Source organism: Thamnophis elegans, chromosome 12 (assembly GCF_009769535.1).
Source record: "Thamnophis elegans isolate rThaEle1 chromosome 12, rThaEle1.pri, whole genome shotgun sequence".
Lineage (NCBI taxonomy): Eukaryota > Metazoa > Chordata > Lepidosauria > Squamata > Colubridae > Thamnophis > Thamnophis elegans.
Genome location: NC_045552.1, coordinates 40460667 through 40478589, shown reverse-complemented (window position 1 = coordinate 40478589; position 17923 = coordinate 40460667). Strand labels below are relative to the sequence as shown.

Below are 17923 nucleotides of genomic sequence, written 5' to 3'. Positions count from 1 at the left end.
CATTTCCAAGGGTTTTTTTGTTCCTCAAAAAACAAGAGAAGGGATATGGAAAGAAAAAGAACAGAAAACTTATTACAAATTGTGTCATGGCCAGCTGTGATGGCAACAGACTGCTTTGGAATCAAAAAGATTGTTTTAATGGAAGGAAGCGAGGGGCTTCTACATGTAAGACAGAGGTTCCTGGATAGTCCATCTTCATTTGGCTTGACAATTAAAATCTGGCTTATTTAACAAACACCATAAATTGAGAATAGGCACAGCTGATTTATCTGGGCCTCCTTTTCTCTTTGCTTCTAATCGCAGAAGATTCTTCTTCATTTTTTTCATTTGATCACTGATGATGTTACCTAGTTTGGTTGTTTTCTTGCTGATGTTTCATTACCAATCTCAGAGAGCAGCAAGGAACCCCATCGTTCAACCTTGAGCTACAAATATTCTCTTCCATCCGTATTTCTGTCTTTCCAGTTCAGGGATGTTGATGCCTCCTGAAGTTGTGTTGTGCTTCCTTCAGATTATGCTTTTGGTTTCACAGGGACACCAGGCATTTCAGGACCAAAAGGTCTTGATGGACCTCCAGGAAACCCAGGTGTTCCAGGGCCACCTGGACCTCCAGGTAAGTACTGAAAAACATCAAATAGGGAAAAGTATGTTTGTTTGCTTGTCTTGAACTATCTTAAAAGCTTTTGATTTAGTACAGTGGTTCTCAATGCCAGGTTTCCAAAAAAAAAAATGCCCTAATCGATTCATGAGTCTCAGGCCAAACTTCAAAAAAAAATTAGTCATTTATTAGGAGCATTTATTTTGGCAATATCTTTTTGCAGTCAGATTTTAGCCTTATTTGAATTATAGCTGAACTTTACCTCTGTTCCTTCCCTCCCCTCTGTCTGCATCATAAATCACATTCCCCAATGAGGTGCACTCCTCCCAAGTCTGCTGCGGTAATCTGAGATCCAACTCTAGTTGAAAGTATGCATGGAATGCGCTCCCCCCCCCTTTCCTCACCATGGCAACTTTAGGAGTTGACATTCGGCTCCCCTCACTTTCCAAAAGCAACCTGTGATCCACAGACCTCTGGGAAGCCATGATGTTGTCACGGGGGGGGGGGGGTGCGCAAAGGCTTGAAAAAAGGTCATGATTTAAATCTTTGGGGTCTACCACAAAAGGTATTTAAAGAGGTCCATGATGAAGAAAATGTTGAGAACCACTGAGGAAGAGAAGGTTTAGGTCACACCTTCCATTCTTCCAAGTGAAATCAGGTTCAAGGGACAATGCTGCTTAAATCTTGACTCTTTGCCATTCCTTTTTTCGATCTAGCATAGCTTCTAAAATAATTCATTAGGATCTCCCTCCCAGCCCCCATTCAATCAATCAAGCCACCATCCTGCAGTGGATATCTGAAATCAACAATTCAGTCCATCCACAGTGGCTACCACTGAGCATCATGTTAAGCCAAAAAGTATCATTTACACATCCCAATTCACCCATACATGTTGTGCCATACATACATATTGTGTTAGGTTTGTGTGTCCCCCATCTCGTCTAGAGGTGACTCTGGGTGGCTTACAAAATAGTGGGAAGTAGGCAGTAGTTTTCAGATTTGATATATTAGCTAGCCTTTAGGTTTGCTAGGTTAGGTTAGGTAGTCTTGGTTTGCTGGGTTGGTTTGGTTAGGTTAAGGTTAGGTTAAGTTAGGTTGGTTAGGTTGTCTTTAAGTTTGCAACTCTATTCTCTAAATTAGAGATCCTAGTTTGCAGAGAACATCATTAGCTTGCTTGATATAAACCTGGGCTAGGATTGAGTTTGTGAATGCTGGGTGGTCCTTACTGTTTGTGGAGAATTCTGCCTATAGCAGGGGTGTAGCTTAGAGTGGATAACCTAATCTACATCTTCATGAGTATCCACATAAAGCGTAGCAGCAAGAGCAAACACAAACCACATTTCAACATTGGTACCTAATTGTGGCTAGCTGTACATCTTCTCTTATGTGAAATTTCTCAATTTCTCCTTTCCTAAAATGTTTAAGAAGAACCGCTGAAGGGGTCATCTCTGTGATAGGTGAACAATTCCAGTCCTAAATCAGGTCTGTAGAAACACGGGGAATGGATTTTTCTCTGCATTTATGAATTGCATTAGAAATGGTAGTATTTACAGTAGGTGGATCTTTGGATTCCTTTTCTAGAGCATCAAGATAATTCATTGCTGGCAATTCTCCTCTTCTCGTGTCTCAGGTGAATTTGGTCGCCCTGGCTCTCCAGGCCTCCTGGGGGAAAAAGGAAAACCTGGGCAAGATGGCATCCCTGGACCATCAGGGCAGAAAGGAGAACCAGGTGAGCCTCCTTTTCTTCTGCTTGATGCTTTCCTTTTCCTTTTGCATCACTATAATGACGATGAATCCATCGGTTGAAAGGTTGATGTTTTTTGGCAAAGATGGCATTCAGAGAGCCATAACATGAAATTACATTGTTAACTTTGCCATTGTGGTTGTGTTCTTTCAGGTCAACCAGGATTTGGACTTCCCGGACCTCCAGGCCTCCCAGGACTCGCAGGCAAAGACTTAATTTTATTCATTAGTGAAAAAGAAAGTTTATTGTTTCATAACAGATCTCAGAATTGGGTACCAAGTGAGGAAAAACAGCTAGAACTGATGGGTCATCATCTAGATCAGGAGTCACCAACCTTTCGGACTGCAGGGACCACTAAATTCATACTTTTAAATCCCACGGACCACTAATATGATTTTTTTAAAGATGAATAGTATTTAGTGCAATATAAAATGCAAATAATTTTTCTGTGGACCACCAAAATGTTCTTGTGGACCACCAGTGGTGACTGCTGATCTAGATGATTGCTTCATTTTGGAGACAGAAATGCAGCTGACATTTAGACATGAGAGGGTAAGTGTTGCAAGTTCTGAAAACTTCAGAATACCTTTAAGCAGGCATTCTGAGATTGGCAATATTAAGGAATCTGTTGATGCCCAGTGGAACATCACCAAATCTCTTAATATTGCAAATCTCAGAATGTCTGGTTAAAAATCACATTGGCTGCAAACCTTAAAGAGATATATATACCCAAAATATCTGGAAGGTCCATCTAGACTTCTTGCCTTCAGAAGTTTTGGGTGCTGCATAAGTGGAGGCTTTTAAGAAGAGATTGGACAGCCATTTATCTGAAATAGTATAGGGCCATGATGGCACACATGCCAAAGATAGTACACAGAGCCCTCTCTGTGGGCACGTGCACCATCGCCAGCTACTCTTCTGGATTCTGGCATGCTGCCCAGCTGGTCTTCACGGGTGCTAGAGTGCTGGAAAACTGCCTGGAAAATGGTGTTTTCAGGACATTTTCCAGGGTGTTTTGGGGGCATTTTCAAGCCATTTTTCAGGTCAAACATGGCCTGAAAACAGCCAAAAAATAGGCATGCGCATGTCAGCCAGCTGGTCAGGTTTCCAGTGCCCCAGCATGCGCACATGTGTGTGCATGCACGTGCGTTTGGGCACTCGGTGCCGAAAAGGTTCGCCATTACTGATAGAAGGTCTCCTGCTTGAACAGGGAGTTGGACTAAAGGACATCCAAGGTTCCTTCCAACTCTGCCATTCTGAAATATGTACATACAATTTGCATCTAGCCATCTAGGAGACTTTGCTATCTAATGAATAAATTCTTTACTTTTGATTCATATCCCTTGTCAACTTGTTTCAAGGCCCATTTTAAATTGTGGACCACAAATATAAAAACTCCTCTTGTATCAAGTAAGATGAAAATAACGGGAGCAGCAACATTTGGATGTTCCTGGCCTTTTTGAGAATGCTGACAGATGGGAGCTACTGGGAGGGAGATACCAGAAAATAATTGGGTACCAGTTTCTCAGCTTGTATCATCACGTGAAGTGTTGATACCACTTTATAAGGCCTTGGTAAGGCCACACTTGGAATACTGCATTCAGTGCTGGTCGCCACGATGTAGGAAAGATGTGGAGACTCTAGAAAGAGTGCAAAGAAGAGCAACAAAGATGATTAAGGGACTGGAGACTAAAACATATGAAGAATGGTTGCAGGAACTGGATATGTCTAGTTTAATGAAAAGAAGGACTAGGGGAGACATGATAACAGTATCCCAATAGCTCAGGGGTTGCCACAAAGAAGAGGGAGTAAAACTATTCTCCAAAGCACCTGAGGGTAGGACAAGAAGCAATGGGTGGAAACTAATCAAGGAGAGATGCAACTTAGAACTGAGGAGAAATTTCCTGACAGAACAATTAATCAGTGGAACAGCTTGCCTCCAGAAGTTGTGAATGCCCCAACACTGGAAGTCTTCAAGAAGATGTTGGATAGCCATTTGTCTGAAGTAGTGTAGGGTTTCTTGCCTAGGCAGGGGGGTTGGACTAGAAGGCCTTCAAGGTCCCTTTCAACTCTGCTATTGTATTGTATTGTATCTAGTACTTTGGGGGTTTGTAGCATCTCTCTCTTTTTTAACAGCACTTGAAAGGCCTTTGTGGAATGCTGATTCCTTTACATGCCTCTCTCCTTCTTTGTTTTAACAAATAGGTCAAAAGGGAGATTCAGGCTTCTCTGGACCCCCAGGGCCTCCAGGATCCCCTGGTTTAAAAGGAGAAATGGGTCCCAAGGGATTTCCTGGCCTTCAGGGTTTAGAAGGTCCTCCAGGACTTCCTGGGCCACCATCAGAAGGACCTAAGGGTAGCCCTGGGCTACCAGGCATACCAGGACGGCCAGGTAAGAAAAAGGAGGTCTATACACTGGATATTTTGCTGGCAGGTTATTGGCTTATCGGGCTCTCGTTTTGATCAGCCCTTTGCAGACTGATGCTTTGGATGATCTGACCAGACTTTTTAATATTCAGTGCCTTTGAGACATGGTTACGTTATCCTGAAAAAGACAAGCATGACCCATGTCAAGAGACAACAATAGAATCTGCTGACCACCTGCCAGCAAAATTTCCCCAATTTTAAATGGGCTCTGCATGTGATCACAGCACTCATCAAGCCAAGCACCCCAATCAACCTTAATAGCATCTGCCCAGACTGCCTGTACCATGATGCCAACTGATCAGGACACTCATCTTGTGCACTGAATGATAATTCACACTGCTCGTAAGACCATTGGAAATCAAATTCATCTTAGCAAGCACCGCATGTTCCGTCTTCATCATTTGTTCCTCCTTGTTTGGGTTATGCTCATCGTGAATGCTTGTTCTTACCTCACCGTGTCCTCCATTCCAACAGGCGCAATGCATCCCATCTCATCTTCATGCTGTCACCGTCCAGCTTGTTTGTTTGTGGTTCCTACGTATAAGTGATAACGTTAAATAAATGCCACCGAGTTGTTACTGGTATCTGATAAAATTTGCCTGACACGGGGAACGATGTTTGGCAAGTTTAGAGAAAGTGCTATAACTTGTATGCTATTTTTATATGCCCCACAATCCTGTCATTCTTTATCAATAGGACAACTGAGTGATTAAAATAGTCATTGTAGATGATTCAGGGTTATTTAGACTGGTCTTTAATTCAGGGAACTCCAAACTTGGCAACTTCAAGATTTGTGGATTTCAACTGCCACAATCCCTCAGCCAGCATTGTTCCCTGAGGAATTCTGGGAGTTGAAATCCACAAAGCCTTAAAAGTTGCCAAGTTTGGAGACCCTGCTGTAATTGGCACTTTTTTTGTACACTTTCTGACAGTTGGTAACACTTAATTAGTGATGACGCTTTATGATAATAATAAGATGCATTTTAATCGTAGCTCAACCGGGACAAAATGTTGTGACATCTCAAACACTAAAATGATAGAGTGACTTCTAAAGAACGCAACGGATTGGGCATTGTTAGAAAATCTTGCCTCTTCCTAATACATAAATAAGTTATTTGTGGGATTTATATTCCACCATTCTCCCAATTGATGTTACTCAAGGTGGCTCACAAGTTAAGAATTTAATTATAACATCTAAGTAAGGTGTCCTTTAAATCAGGGGGCCCCAACCCCCGGCCCATGGACTGGCACCACGCTATGGCATGCCTGAAACTAATCCATGCAAACAGGACCCATCACAAGAGTCCCACTGATGTCCCACACCTGACTCATCTCAAGACCTATCACAAGACCTTCATTTGACACACTCACACCTGACCCATCACAAGCCTAGTGACCACACAATGCCCTTATAAACAGAAGAACACTGACACTAACACCCCCTAAAGTCCACTGAAGATGCTACCTAGCTTGGTAATGAAATGTTCGGCAACCAATCTTGCCATGGAACCGGCTCCTAGTGCCCAAAAGGTTGAGGGACACTGTTTTAAGTCAAGTTTGATTTTGCTGTCTTGATGGGTATGCCCATGGAGGTTTTTTGTCAGATATAGGAAGTGGTTTGCCATTGCTTTACTCCAACCTAGCCTTCAGCCTTTAGAACCAACAGAGTCTCTGTTGGCTTCTAACTGACCTTGGTTAAATATTAACATAACACCCCCCCCCCCAACTTCAGATAAAATTCTGTTCATACTTTACATAAGAGAAAGGCTGAGCATTCTAACTTTCATATTTACATGTCCTTTAAAACCTGTTTATCCCAGAAATATATTCCCACCACAAAAACCTGAAGAGGGCATACAAATAGAGTGTACAAATACCGCCATTGTACCACAAGGATGAAGGATGATGATAACAGCTCGTTAATTGGATATAAGCATACCTGTGCAATTACAGATTAAAGCATTTACACCAGATATGTTAGATGTTAAACATTCAGACATCAAGGATAAGCATTCAGACAAACATTGAATCTGGTACCTACTGGGGAACAAAGGAAGCAATAGAACACACATCTAGGACTTCTCATCAAATGCAAGGTGTTTGAAGAAGAACTCTGTGGGTAGTTCCACATGTTAGCAGAAGAATTTGAAAGAAGACAATATTAACACATACATATTCCCTTCATTTACCCATGTTTTCCCCCAAATAAGACTCTGTCTTATTTTTATAATTTTTTTGCCACCAAAAAAGGCACCAGGTCTTATTTTCAGGAGGTGTCATCCACTGACTCACCTCACTTATGTGCATTGCCCCTGGCCTCCTTTTCGCTGTCAGTGGCCTTCAGGAACTTCTTCTGTGGCCAGCAATCCAGAGCTCTGTTATCGGCTGCAGAGGCCTTCAGGAAAGCCTTGCTGGCTGCAGAAGAAATGGGCCAGCAAGGCAAGTGTCGGGCAGAGGTGGGTTGCTGCTGGCATTACAGCCGGTTCGGTGTGGGTGCAATTTTGCATGTGCGCACATCATGCGCATGCACATTTGACCACTAATGCAATAAAAAATTGCTCTGCTCATGTGCAGAAGCAAAAACCAAAACGGTGGTGCCTATGGGAGCACCAGTTTGGGGTGTGGCAAGCCTGGGTCATTGACGGTTTCAGCAATCCAGGCAGCAAAATTACTACCGGTTCAATCCAACTGGTCCCAACCTCTAGAAACCCACCACTGGTGTCGGGGTATGCGAGACCTGGCTTCAACTGTGAAGAAGTAGGACACTTCCTGCCCACATCCCTACCCTAACTTAATTTTTACCTGTGTACCCTGGAGTGGGCGGGATCTTAATTAGGGCTTATTTTAGGGGGCAGGGCTTATATTGGGCACAGATGTAAAAATCAAGCTAGGACTTACTTTTTGGGGTAGGTCATATTTTTGGGGAAACAAGGTAGTAGCATTGGGAGACGACTAAATTAGATGAAGATGCTGAAACTGTAGATATGTGACTAAGAGGCAGTGCTAGTAATGGCCCTGTGGCATTGTTTCCATCACTTTTGTTTTCACTGCATGTAGAATGTAGGTATTCATCTCATGCTACCATGCATCCACCAGTGGGCAAAGACCAAACTGTTGTTATGAGTAAAAGGAAATTTAATTGGTTTCTGGTTGACGGAATCAACCCCTGGAATGTAACTCAATAATGATTGGACAAGAAAGCAGTTGCAACTGCAAAGAAAGAGAGGTAGATACATAAGAACAATCTATTTGGTTGACAGTGATTGTCCGTCATTGGTTAGAGAGTTGCACTTTTGGCTGACCTCTTCCAGCTAGTCCTCACATTGAGATGCTTTTGATATATAGGTAGTTCTCGACTTACAACCATAACTGGAACCAGGTGTTCTGTTGCTTGTTAAGTAAGTTGACCCCAATTTTATGAACATGGTTCATTAAGAGAATGCAGTTTCTCCCCCCCCCTCCCCCATTGACTTTGCTTGTGGGAATATGCAGATGGTGATCACATGACCACTGTTAATACCAAGCACTGAAATCTTGTTCCTCTGACTTTGGGGTGGGAGTGAGGGTTGTTTCTGTGACAATCTTAAGTGCCAGAACTGGTTGTAAGTCCCCTTTTTCAACTTGTCACCTTTTTTAAACCTTTATTGAAAATTAAAAACTTTAAAATACAAACACCTTTAAACATAAGTTTTGTATAAGTTACAATCCTTTCTGACGGTACTAGCATAGCCATTGGTTATTCAAACACCTTTTTATACATCCCTAATCATTCCTCTATCTATACATCTATGTTTTCAACTTGTAACTTTGAATGGTCACCAAATGAATGGTTGTAAGTTGAGGACCACCTGGAATAACGTGCAGTTATTCCAGATGGCATCCCGGGAGCAGCCTAAATAATTTTTTCCCCCTTGGGGCTCAGGCTTCCACTGTAAAAATAATTAATTAATTAATTAATTTTTGATCATGATGACAGTTTGGTATACCCATGGCATTTTTTAAAAAGAGAAATGTAGATGAATCGCTGTGAAAACGTATCAGTTTCTTTATGTGTCTAACTATATTGATATTTTTCTTTGTAATGATGGCCTTGGTGAACTTTTGATCACCTCCTTCCAGGTGCCCCAGGTTAGCGCATTAACTCTAGAGTAATACCTTTTGCATGACATTAAATGTATGTTTTGAATAAAGATGCTTTCTTCGCCAGAATGTGTATGCCAAGTCATCAATCTATCCTATATGTACAGTGAGGCAAAGGCAGAGGTTTGATTGAGAAACACCATTAAAATTGAAAGAAAAAAAGATTATGGTCTAACTCTAAATTTGTACGAAAGTCTCACACTTTGCCCACATTTTTTTTAAAAAAATTAAATGTGGGGTTTGTTTATTCCGCAAATTGCAAGGATCGTGACCCAGTTGAAAATAAAGCATGTTTACTGATCATTTATAACCATCTTGTTTTTGGTAGAATCAATGTGATGCTATGGGCATGATCCCATTTGCCATAACATAAGCGATAACAGCGCTGGCTGTTTGGCTTTAAAACGGAAATGAGCACTGCCCCCTAGAGTCGGGAATGACTAGCACATATGTGCGAGGGGAATCTTTACCTTTAAGCTATAAACCCTTAGGTGCTTTTTCAAGAGGCAACTGGAGTTTCTGGTCCTTCTTTGAAGACATTTCACTTCTCATCCAAGAAGCTCATGCAAGGAAGTCATTTGCCTCCTAAAAAAGCACCTTTGGGACAACCATGGCCTGGATGACTGAGGATCTCCATAGACGTAAGCAATAAAGATGATTTATTAGCATTTGGAATCACATACTGTATGCCTTTGCACTGCAATTCTCCTCTTGTTTGTTTATACTGAGAGTCCCGTTTGGATGAGGCTGTAATAAAATGGATCTGTCCTTTTGTAAGTTTACCTAGGAGTAAATCCCTATGAACATGGCAGTTCAGTGGCTAAGACACTGAGCTTGTCGATCAGAAAGGTTGACAGTTCGGCAGTTCAAATCCCCAGCGCTGCATAACAGGGTGAGATCCCATTACTTGTCCTAGCTTCTGCCAAACTAGCAGTTCAAAAGCATATAAAAATGCAAGTAGAAAAAATAGGGACCATCTTTGGTGGGAAGGTCACAGCGTTCTATGCACCCTCAGCATTGAGTCATGCCAGCCACATGACCACAGAGACATCTTCTGACAGTGCTGGCTCTTCGGCTTTGAAACAGAGATGAGCACCGCCCCCTACAGTCGGAAATGACTAGCACATATGTGCGAGGGCAACCTTCACCTTTACCTTTAAATCCCTATTGAATTCAGACTTAATTCTGGGTAAAAAAGCAGAGCGTTTAGCTCTAGGAAGGTTTTAGCATCAATGTATGTTTTCTAATTGCAACTACAGTAGATTTTTTTTTCTTGTAGTAAGATAATGTTGATGAGATGAAATCGTATTGTGTGTGTATATTTCTGTAACACAAAGTTGACTTGGCATACACATTTGTAAGAAATGGAATAAAAAGAAATAATGAAAGTTTTGCTAAGATAACTTTTCAGAAACAAATCTTCATGAGCACAGCCATAGAAAAGTTCTGAATCTAAATGTTACTTAAATAGAGCAATCAACTGTGGCACATTAAAAGTGCAGTTTAATTAATTAGAAAAAGGAAATGGAAAATGGTGAAGCAACAAAGATTGGTTACTTTCTGTTTGTGTATCTTGGAAAGGCTTAGCAAAACTTGGATTCTGTTTTGCAATAGAAAGTTTTGGTTAGTCTAATCTTTTGTTTAGCATTAATATAGAATGATCAACCAAGAATGCAGAGAAACAAGTGAGATGAAAACTTATGCATATGTATTTCCTAATTTATTGTTGATAAATTGCATGGATTCTTTGTATCTTTATATTTTTGTGAATATTTCACTGACAGTAAACTGTGAGTATCAACTCCATGTTCCTTTATCCTTTATCAACTATTTTGGAGAGGATCAAGATGGATATCATAAACCTATTACAGAAACAATCGGCAGCTATGTTTTAAGTATTAATACATAGTAAATATACCTTTGCATTATATTCAAGCGTTTTAATAATAGTATTGATAATAGCATCACTATTGGTGTCACTAGCAGGATTGATTAACACAGGCAAAAGGAACATTACCTTTGAATTGAGCTGGAATCCCATGATGATTTTTTTTTGGCAATAAAGTAGTTTTTGAGATTTTTTAAAAATTTTGAAGTGTAGCCTACAAGCCAGATGACATTTCCTAGTCATGTTCTGCCTTATCATGCTTAGCATAAACAAAACTTGGTTAATCCCACTCAGGATGATTACGAGAGAAATTACCTGGCCTCTTGTTCTTAATGGCAATGCAAAAGAAATTGCTTTTAGTTCAAATCTGCAAAACGGTTTAAGCTTCATAAAATGAACCTTTTCTTCCGCGAGCCTCAAAAATAGTGGCTCTGTGAAGATCCTTTCTTATACCCCAATAAATCATACAGTCTTGGAGAACTTAGATAACCGTTTCCAAGATCACTGGGGCAAGTGCAGGTAGTCCTCGACTTACAACTACAGTTGAGCCCAAAATTTCTGTTGCTACTGAGACATTTGTTAACTGAAATTTTCCCCATTTTTATGATCTTTCTTGCCAAGTTACTAACACGGTGATTGAGTAAACCTGGCTTCACCCTTGACTTGGCTTGTCAAATGGTCACAAAAGGGGATCACATGACCCCAGGATACTGAAACCATCATAAATATGAGTAAGTTGCCAAGCATCTGAAGTTTGATCAGGTGACCATGAGGCTGCTGCAACGCTCATGTGAAAAATGGTCATAAGTCCCTTTTTCAGTGCCATTGTAATTGGTCACTACGTGAACTGTTGTAAGTTGAGGTTTGCCTGTACCTCCAGTTGGTCTCAACCAGGTTGTCCCTTCTGCAGCCAAGTCAGTGAAATGGTCACAAAAATAGATGCCATTATTGTTTACCTGAAACTAACAGATATTGAGCCTTGCTCAGTAGAATGTCAACTAAGGTTGACTTTGACGAGTTGTAGCAGCCTTATCACCAGAATAAGTTGTATATCTAAATTATTTTGTGTAGAAACACATGGTATATTTTGTGGATGTGGGAGAGGGAGTTGTCTGTGCATGCACGTTTGCAATCTGTAAATACAAAATATGCTGGTGAGATGGGTTTTCTCTGTGTAGTATCAGCTTATGAATGCTAATTCTAACTAGTCGTCTTGTTTTGCACTGTTATATCTCATATCTTCCCCCTAACAACGAACATTGGCCTTTGGTGAACTCTGACTCTTCCAGGTCATCCAGGTTAGATTCTTAACTTAGCTAGTTTGTTTGACTGTATTGGTTGCCTGACAATGTTATTTTGCTGTTAACTTAGATACTGGTTGCATAAGATATAACAGTTAATCATGGTTTAACATTACCCCGTATTAACATAGACCTGTGTGGCCATAAAAAAAATTCTGCATCATACTTTTGTTCATATCCAATTTAAATCAGTCCATGGTTAGCTTGAACTGTGCTTTATTGAACAAGCCAACTTCAAAACATCTGTTTTGGGAACACCGCTGTCGGGTATGAAAGATGAGGTTCATACCTGAAAGTCCAAATAAACTGATTTATTGTTTCATAGCCTTTTCAACTAATAGCACCTGCTTGGAGTTAGATACGGGTCAACAGAATTCAAGAGGATTGGACTTAGTTCACTTGTGGCTACATAGGGATTCTAGATTGATCCCTATTTTAACTCCAACCCTAGGTTCTGTTGCTCCTTCTCCTACAACGGTACATTGATTTGTAATTCAGCCCACCACCATTTTAGCCTTATGCGTGTTATGCAAACTTTGAGAATGGGGGTATTAGGTACTTTACAACAACCCTACTTCACAAAGCTGGCTTTTTTCTGTTAACCATTGTTACAATTGAATTAAGTTGAGGTTCTGAATTCATGTGTTGTCACTTGAAAATGTGGAACCTAAACAGCGAATCTGTTTTTCCTAATGCTGTTGAAAAAAGATTTTTTTAACTGGGATTTTTGTGTTTAATTACAACTTGTGGAGGGGGCATTGTTAAGCAAAACCTTGTGGTGTTTTAAGAATTGTGATTATAATTTTCTTATACTGTTCTTAATGTTCTTAATATTTCTGTTCACATGATATAACAATTACCAGATCTTTTGTTGCTGCTGTTATTGTTACCTTAACTTTCCTCAATTTTTTGTTACCTCAATTTTCCAATTGGTATTAATTTTGCAGTCTTTAAAAGGCAATCTGACTTTGGTGGATTATTATCCCTTGATATATGCTATCTCTTCCTTTTACTTCTATGGTTGAAAGCATTTCATGAGATCAACATTTCCTTCAATCAAACTTTTTAAAAAACCACACTAACTGGTTAATTTAAGAAAATCATATTCACGTGGCAGAAATAGCACAGAAATTGCCAGCATCTTCAGGACAGGCACCCAGTTAATTCATTTAAAACAAATTTGTCCAATTCTTGCCCATCTCAGTTGAATATTATAGGAATTCAGCTCCAATGTATCAGGAGGATATCATATTGGCGAATTCTGATTTGGGGTTTTAATAGTAGCATCTACATCCTGCCATTCTGTGGTAAAATGTGTTTAAAACATGAAAAGCACCGTATACTTTTATCTCAATTTTTATTGAAGATGCCAAATACCTTTTCTATGTTAAACTATTAATGATCACCTTCCATTTGTTGAAAGGCCTCAGATGAAGGAAGAAAAGGAAGGAAGGAAGGAAGGAAGGAAGGAAGGAAGGAAGGAAGGAAGGAAGGAAGGAAGGAAGGAAGGAAGGAAGGATTAAATCAAAATGTAAAGATTGCCTCAAAGATGGGGACTGCTCTTTTCCCCTCTCCCCCATGTCCATTGTCCTTATCTTCATCGATACTATTTCATTAATAATTATGGGCTGGTTAGTCCCCGTTTTTGTCTGCTGATTTTAAAGAGAGGAAACCATAAATGGTTGAGTTTGTTGACCAAACAATATTAAAGTTGCTTTCATTGATATGAGAATGTCCACCAAAGATACATGTTCTTCTTCTCCTCACCTCTGCCTGTACCAGCCCTTTACACTCTGCAAGGCCTCAGGAGATCACCTGGGTTTCCAGATTGGTGAGCCCCCCACCTGAAATCCCATTTTATGGCAGCTCTGAACTCCCTGTGGTTACCACCCATAGTTTCCTATAATTCTGTAGGAATATACAGTACACAACTCTGCTTAGAGGACCCAACCTTCCTTTCCAATCCCAGGGTTCTATAAATACATCTCAAGAGGAAATAGTATGGGCTCTCCAATTTTGTATTACCAAAATCCCTCTCCATGCTGGTTCCCCCCCCCCAAAAAAAAAATCAGTGTTCCTTCCTCTCTGGTCATTTCCCATGTAGAATAAAATTAATCAAAGAATACTTGAATGAAATGGAACAAAATGGTCAATTAAATACAATAAGAAAAGGTCAACGGTATCTTGGACAGTCGATGCTCAAAAACTAAGGCACAAAACATTATAAATTAATATAATCATAATCACCACCCCAACAGCTGGGCAGGCCCTTCCTTGGCTGGCCTTCCCCTTGAACCTAAAATGTCCCACAGACATAAAAGGGTGTGGTCTTTTAGTGCAAGACCGCACAGAGAAGAGTGCTGAATTCTAAGGAGAGTGACGTTGCGCTGACACCCCAATTCTGTGTTGCAACTTGAAGGTCTTCCTGGGCCTGAAGGACCCCCTGGACCACCCGGGATTGGGGGAGTGAAAGGAGAAAAAGGAAACCCTGGACAGATAGGTCAGCCTGGACTGCCCGGACTGAAGGGAGATCAAGGGGCACCTGGACAGCCGGTAAGTAGGAAACTGGAGAGGCAGAACAATGGTTTCTAACACAGTGGAACCAAGAAGCGAGTGGGGGAATTTTACACCCCTTTGAGAACAAATCCCATCCATTGATATGTCAATCTAAGCCCAAGATGGCAAACCTACGGCACAGGTGCCCACAGGTAGCACTCAGGACACACTCTCTGGGCACACGTGCCATCACCAGCTGCTCTTCCAGGTTCGAGTATGTGCCGGTCAGATAGTCTTTGCACAAAGACTAACTGGCCGGTGCGCATACGTGTGCCAGAACCGGAAGACAGCAGCTGGCCGATGCACATGTGTGCTGGACCAGCTGTCACACATGCTAGAGCACTGAAACATGGAAGAGGGCAGCTGTTGACAGTGCCCATGCACAGTGGCCAGCTGCTCTCTTCTGGGTTCTGGTGCTCTGGCATACACGCGTGCATGTGCGTGCACACACACACACACCAATTTCGGCACTCAATGCCAAAAAGGTTAGCCCTCAGTGGTCTAAGCCTTGGAATGTTAGTTGTTAATTAGTTGTTTATCTGGAAAGGTAACTTCATAAGGCAGCAAGCAGAACAATTGTAGGATGTCTGGCTCTGACAACAGATTAGAAGGACAGGACAAGCAAGGACCTGCTTTAGGTTACGATTTTCAGAAGAATCATTTCAAATTGTTCTGTAGGATTGCCTGGTTCAGATGTTCACAGATATCACAGGTTTGCTTGGAAAGTAACAGAAGCAGAATAGGAATAACAGAAGCAGGGAAGGTACTTCAGATATGGTGTGGGCACATTCATTGCACTTGGCAGCACCTGAAAGAAGCCAACCATACAACCAGTGGTGGGATTCAGCCGGTTCGCACCTATTCTGGAGAACCAGTTGTTAACTTGCTAAGCAGTTTGGAGAACAGGATATTGGAAGAAATCTCCTATTTTTTCCCACTTTACAGGGCTAATCCTGTAAGGAAGGCAGGAAGGAAACACTCTGGTGTTGTTTCTAACCTAATCTTTATTGCCCTGCTTACAGAAACTGCCTCTCCGGTTAATCCTTATTGTAACAGCTAAGGCGAAGAGCCCTCAACCTGAGTGACGTTGAATTGGCCATGCCCACTCAGTCACATGGCCACCAAGCCCCACCTACCCAGCTGGTCATTAGGGCAGAGAACCGGTTGTTAAATTATTTGAATCCCACCACTGCATACATGTTTTGTTAATGTGGCAGCAACATATACTTTGCACTGAATCTAAATGAACCTTTACCTCTTCAGAGCCAGAGTGCCCTCCCCTAGAGGCTGAAGTGTAGGTGCTCCTCTGATGGAACCCATCAAAAAATATTTTTCAAAGGATAATCATCGAGTGTGACTGCAGTTAGCTTGATTGCAACATAATGGCTCTTCATCACAGCCATTAAGCAATATATCCTGGATTGGTGCTTCGATATCAAAGAACACCCTTGATGGCTGATGAGTACTGTATTTTTGGAGTATAAGACACACCATTTTCCTCCCCAAAAGAGGGTGAAAATTTGGGTGCATCTTATACACCAAATGTAGCCCACCCACTCACCAATCCCCACTCTTTGGCCTCTGCCTCCCAGCAATTTACCTCCTTGCAGCAAACTGGAAAATGGGGCTTGCAGAGGTGGCAATAGGCTATAGCAATCCCTGCAGCCTGAAACAGCTGATCATCGGGTGGCCCATGCTGAAATTGAAAGTGAAACTTGCTGTTTGCTCCACCAGACAAATTGATAAGAGGCAGAGCAGATTTTTTTTTCTTGTGCTAATCAGGCTGATTGCTGCAAGGAGGTAAGTCAATAACTATAAATGCCTACCGAATGTTCAAATGATTAGATTTATTTTTTAAAGACTGCTTTAGTATTGTTCTAGACAGCTTAACAAAATGAAGAAGCTTTTCAAAATAAATGCTTGATCTGAAGACGTCCAATGCTATTGTATCTTCTTTTAAATAGCAGAGAATAGTATACTTTCAGAAAGCCACATCAATTTTAACAGCTTCTATACAAGTATAGTCTGAAATGTATCACTACAAACGGTATATTGTCTGTACTGTTTGCTGTTTGTTGCAAGGAGGGAAATTGCTAGGAGCCAGAGGTAGATTTTTCCCCTTGTTTTCCTCCCCAAAATCTAAGTGCATCTTATACTTTGGAGCGTCTTATACTCGGAAAAATAAGGTACTCATCTAACCTATATTGCTTATCCAACTTTTTTTTTCATCACTGAGGAATTCCCCATTGAATGTTCTCCTTTTGCTTCTCAACTGATGCTTTGTTTCCCTTTGATATTCTTTGATGATGGAAATACTAACCATTGTTCTGATGACACAGGGTGAACCTGGACGCCCAGGCCTGAATGGGATGAAGGGAGACTCAGGTGTTCCCGGAGTACCAGGATTTCCAGGTATTCAGAACAATATTTGCCTTAGGCTAGTTATTTGAGATCAATTTCTCCATGGTTTTTTCTATTCTTTAGAGTTCAGCTGGTTTGCCCTAGGTCACCAAATCCAAACCCCTAAGTTTGAGAATAACCAGGATGAATACTTCCAACTTTCCACCCACAAATCTCAGAGAAAAAGAGTGGGAGAGTTTTTAAAATATCAGCAATTTCATTTTTAAAAATTGCATGTGTGACCTATTGTAACTGAGAAGATATTAGAAGATTCCTCTTGCTTGAGGTCTATGCCTTCAAAGGTCAAGGTCAAAATGATAGGCCATTTCCTTCTGTCTTGCCATTTTTCCTTAACACTTTGGCCTTTTTACTGAGATCTCTCACCAAATGTAGTTGGCACAATTTTGGTTAACTCAATGGGCCCCAATAAAGGTGGTTAGTTAGGGAACCCATGAAAACCATAAATTAGGCATCCCTTGGTGAGATAAGTCAGTGGTCCCCAACCCCCGGTCCGCGGACCGGTGCCGGGCCATGGAGTACCTGGCACTGGGCCGCGCAGCGGCCGGGGGACATGATCGCTGCAGCGGCCGGGGGACATGATCGCTGCAGCGCAAAGGCTCCTGGGCCGTGCGCAAAAGCTCCAGGGAAGAGAGCCCCGCGCAGGTACGCAATCAATGTGTCGTCGCGAACAACGCCCCCCCACCCCTGCGCGCGCTCAGCGGGCCACGGTAAAATTATCAAAGGCTGACTGGTCCGCGGCGATAAAAAGGTTGGGGACCACTGAGATAAGTGACATTTGAAAATTAATGCATGCTTGATATCTCCCCTGTCAGAGGTAGACGAAAAAAGCATTAATGAGGAATAGAATAG

General features: G+C 41.5%; 1 protein-coding gene across 4 annotated transcripts in view; it reads left to right on the top strand.

The window, feature by feature from the left end:
• COL4A5 (collagen type IV alpha 5 chain) overlaps window positions 1-17923 on the top strand; it is a 161224-nt gene that overhangs the window by 129332 nt on the left and 13969 nt on the right. For 2 of the 4 annotated variants that reach the window (XM_032227458.1, XM_032227457.1), the window contains 8 exons: window positions 533-613; window positions 2229-2327; window positions 2496-2546; window positions 4548-4733; window positions 8888-8896; window positions 12086-12094; window positions 14517-14650; window positions 16993-17065. In XM_032227458.1, coding sequence (XP_032083349.1) covers window positions 533-613; window positions 2229-2327; window positions 2496-2546; window positions 4548-4733; window positions 8888-8896; window positions 12086-12094; window positions 14517-14650; window positions 16993-17065 — 642 coding nt within the window. The remainder of the gene's footprint in view (window positions 1-532; window positions 614-2228; window positions 2328-2495; window positions 2547-4547; window positions 4734-8887; window positions 8897-12085; window positions 12095-14516; window positions 14651-16992; window positions 17066-17923) is intronic. The other 2 variants (XM_032227460.1, XM_032227459.1) reach the window with 1 other exon arrangement.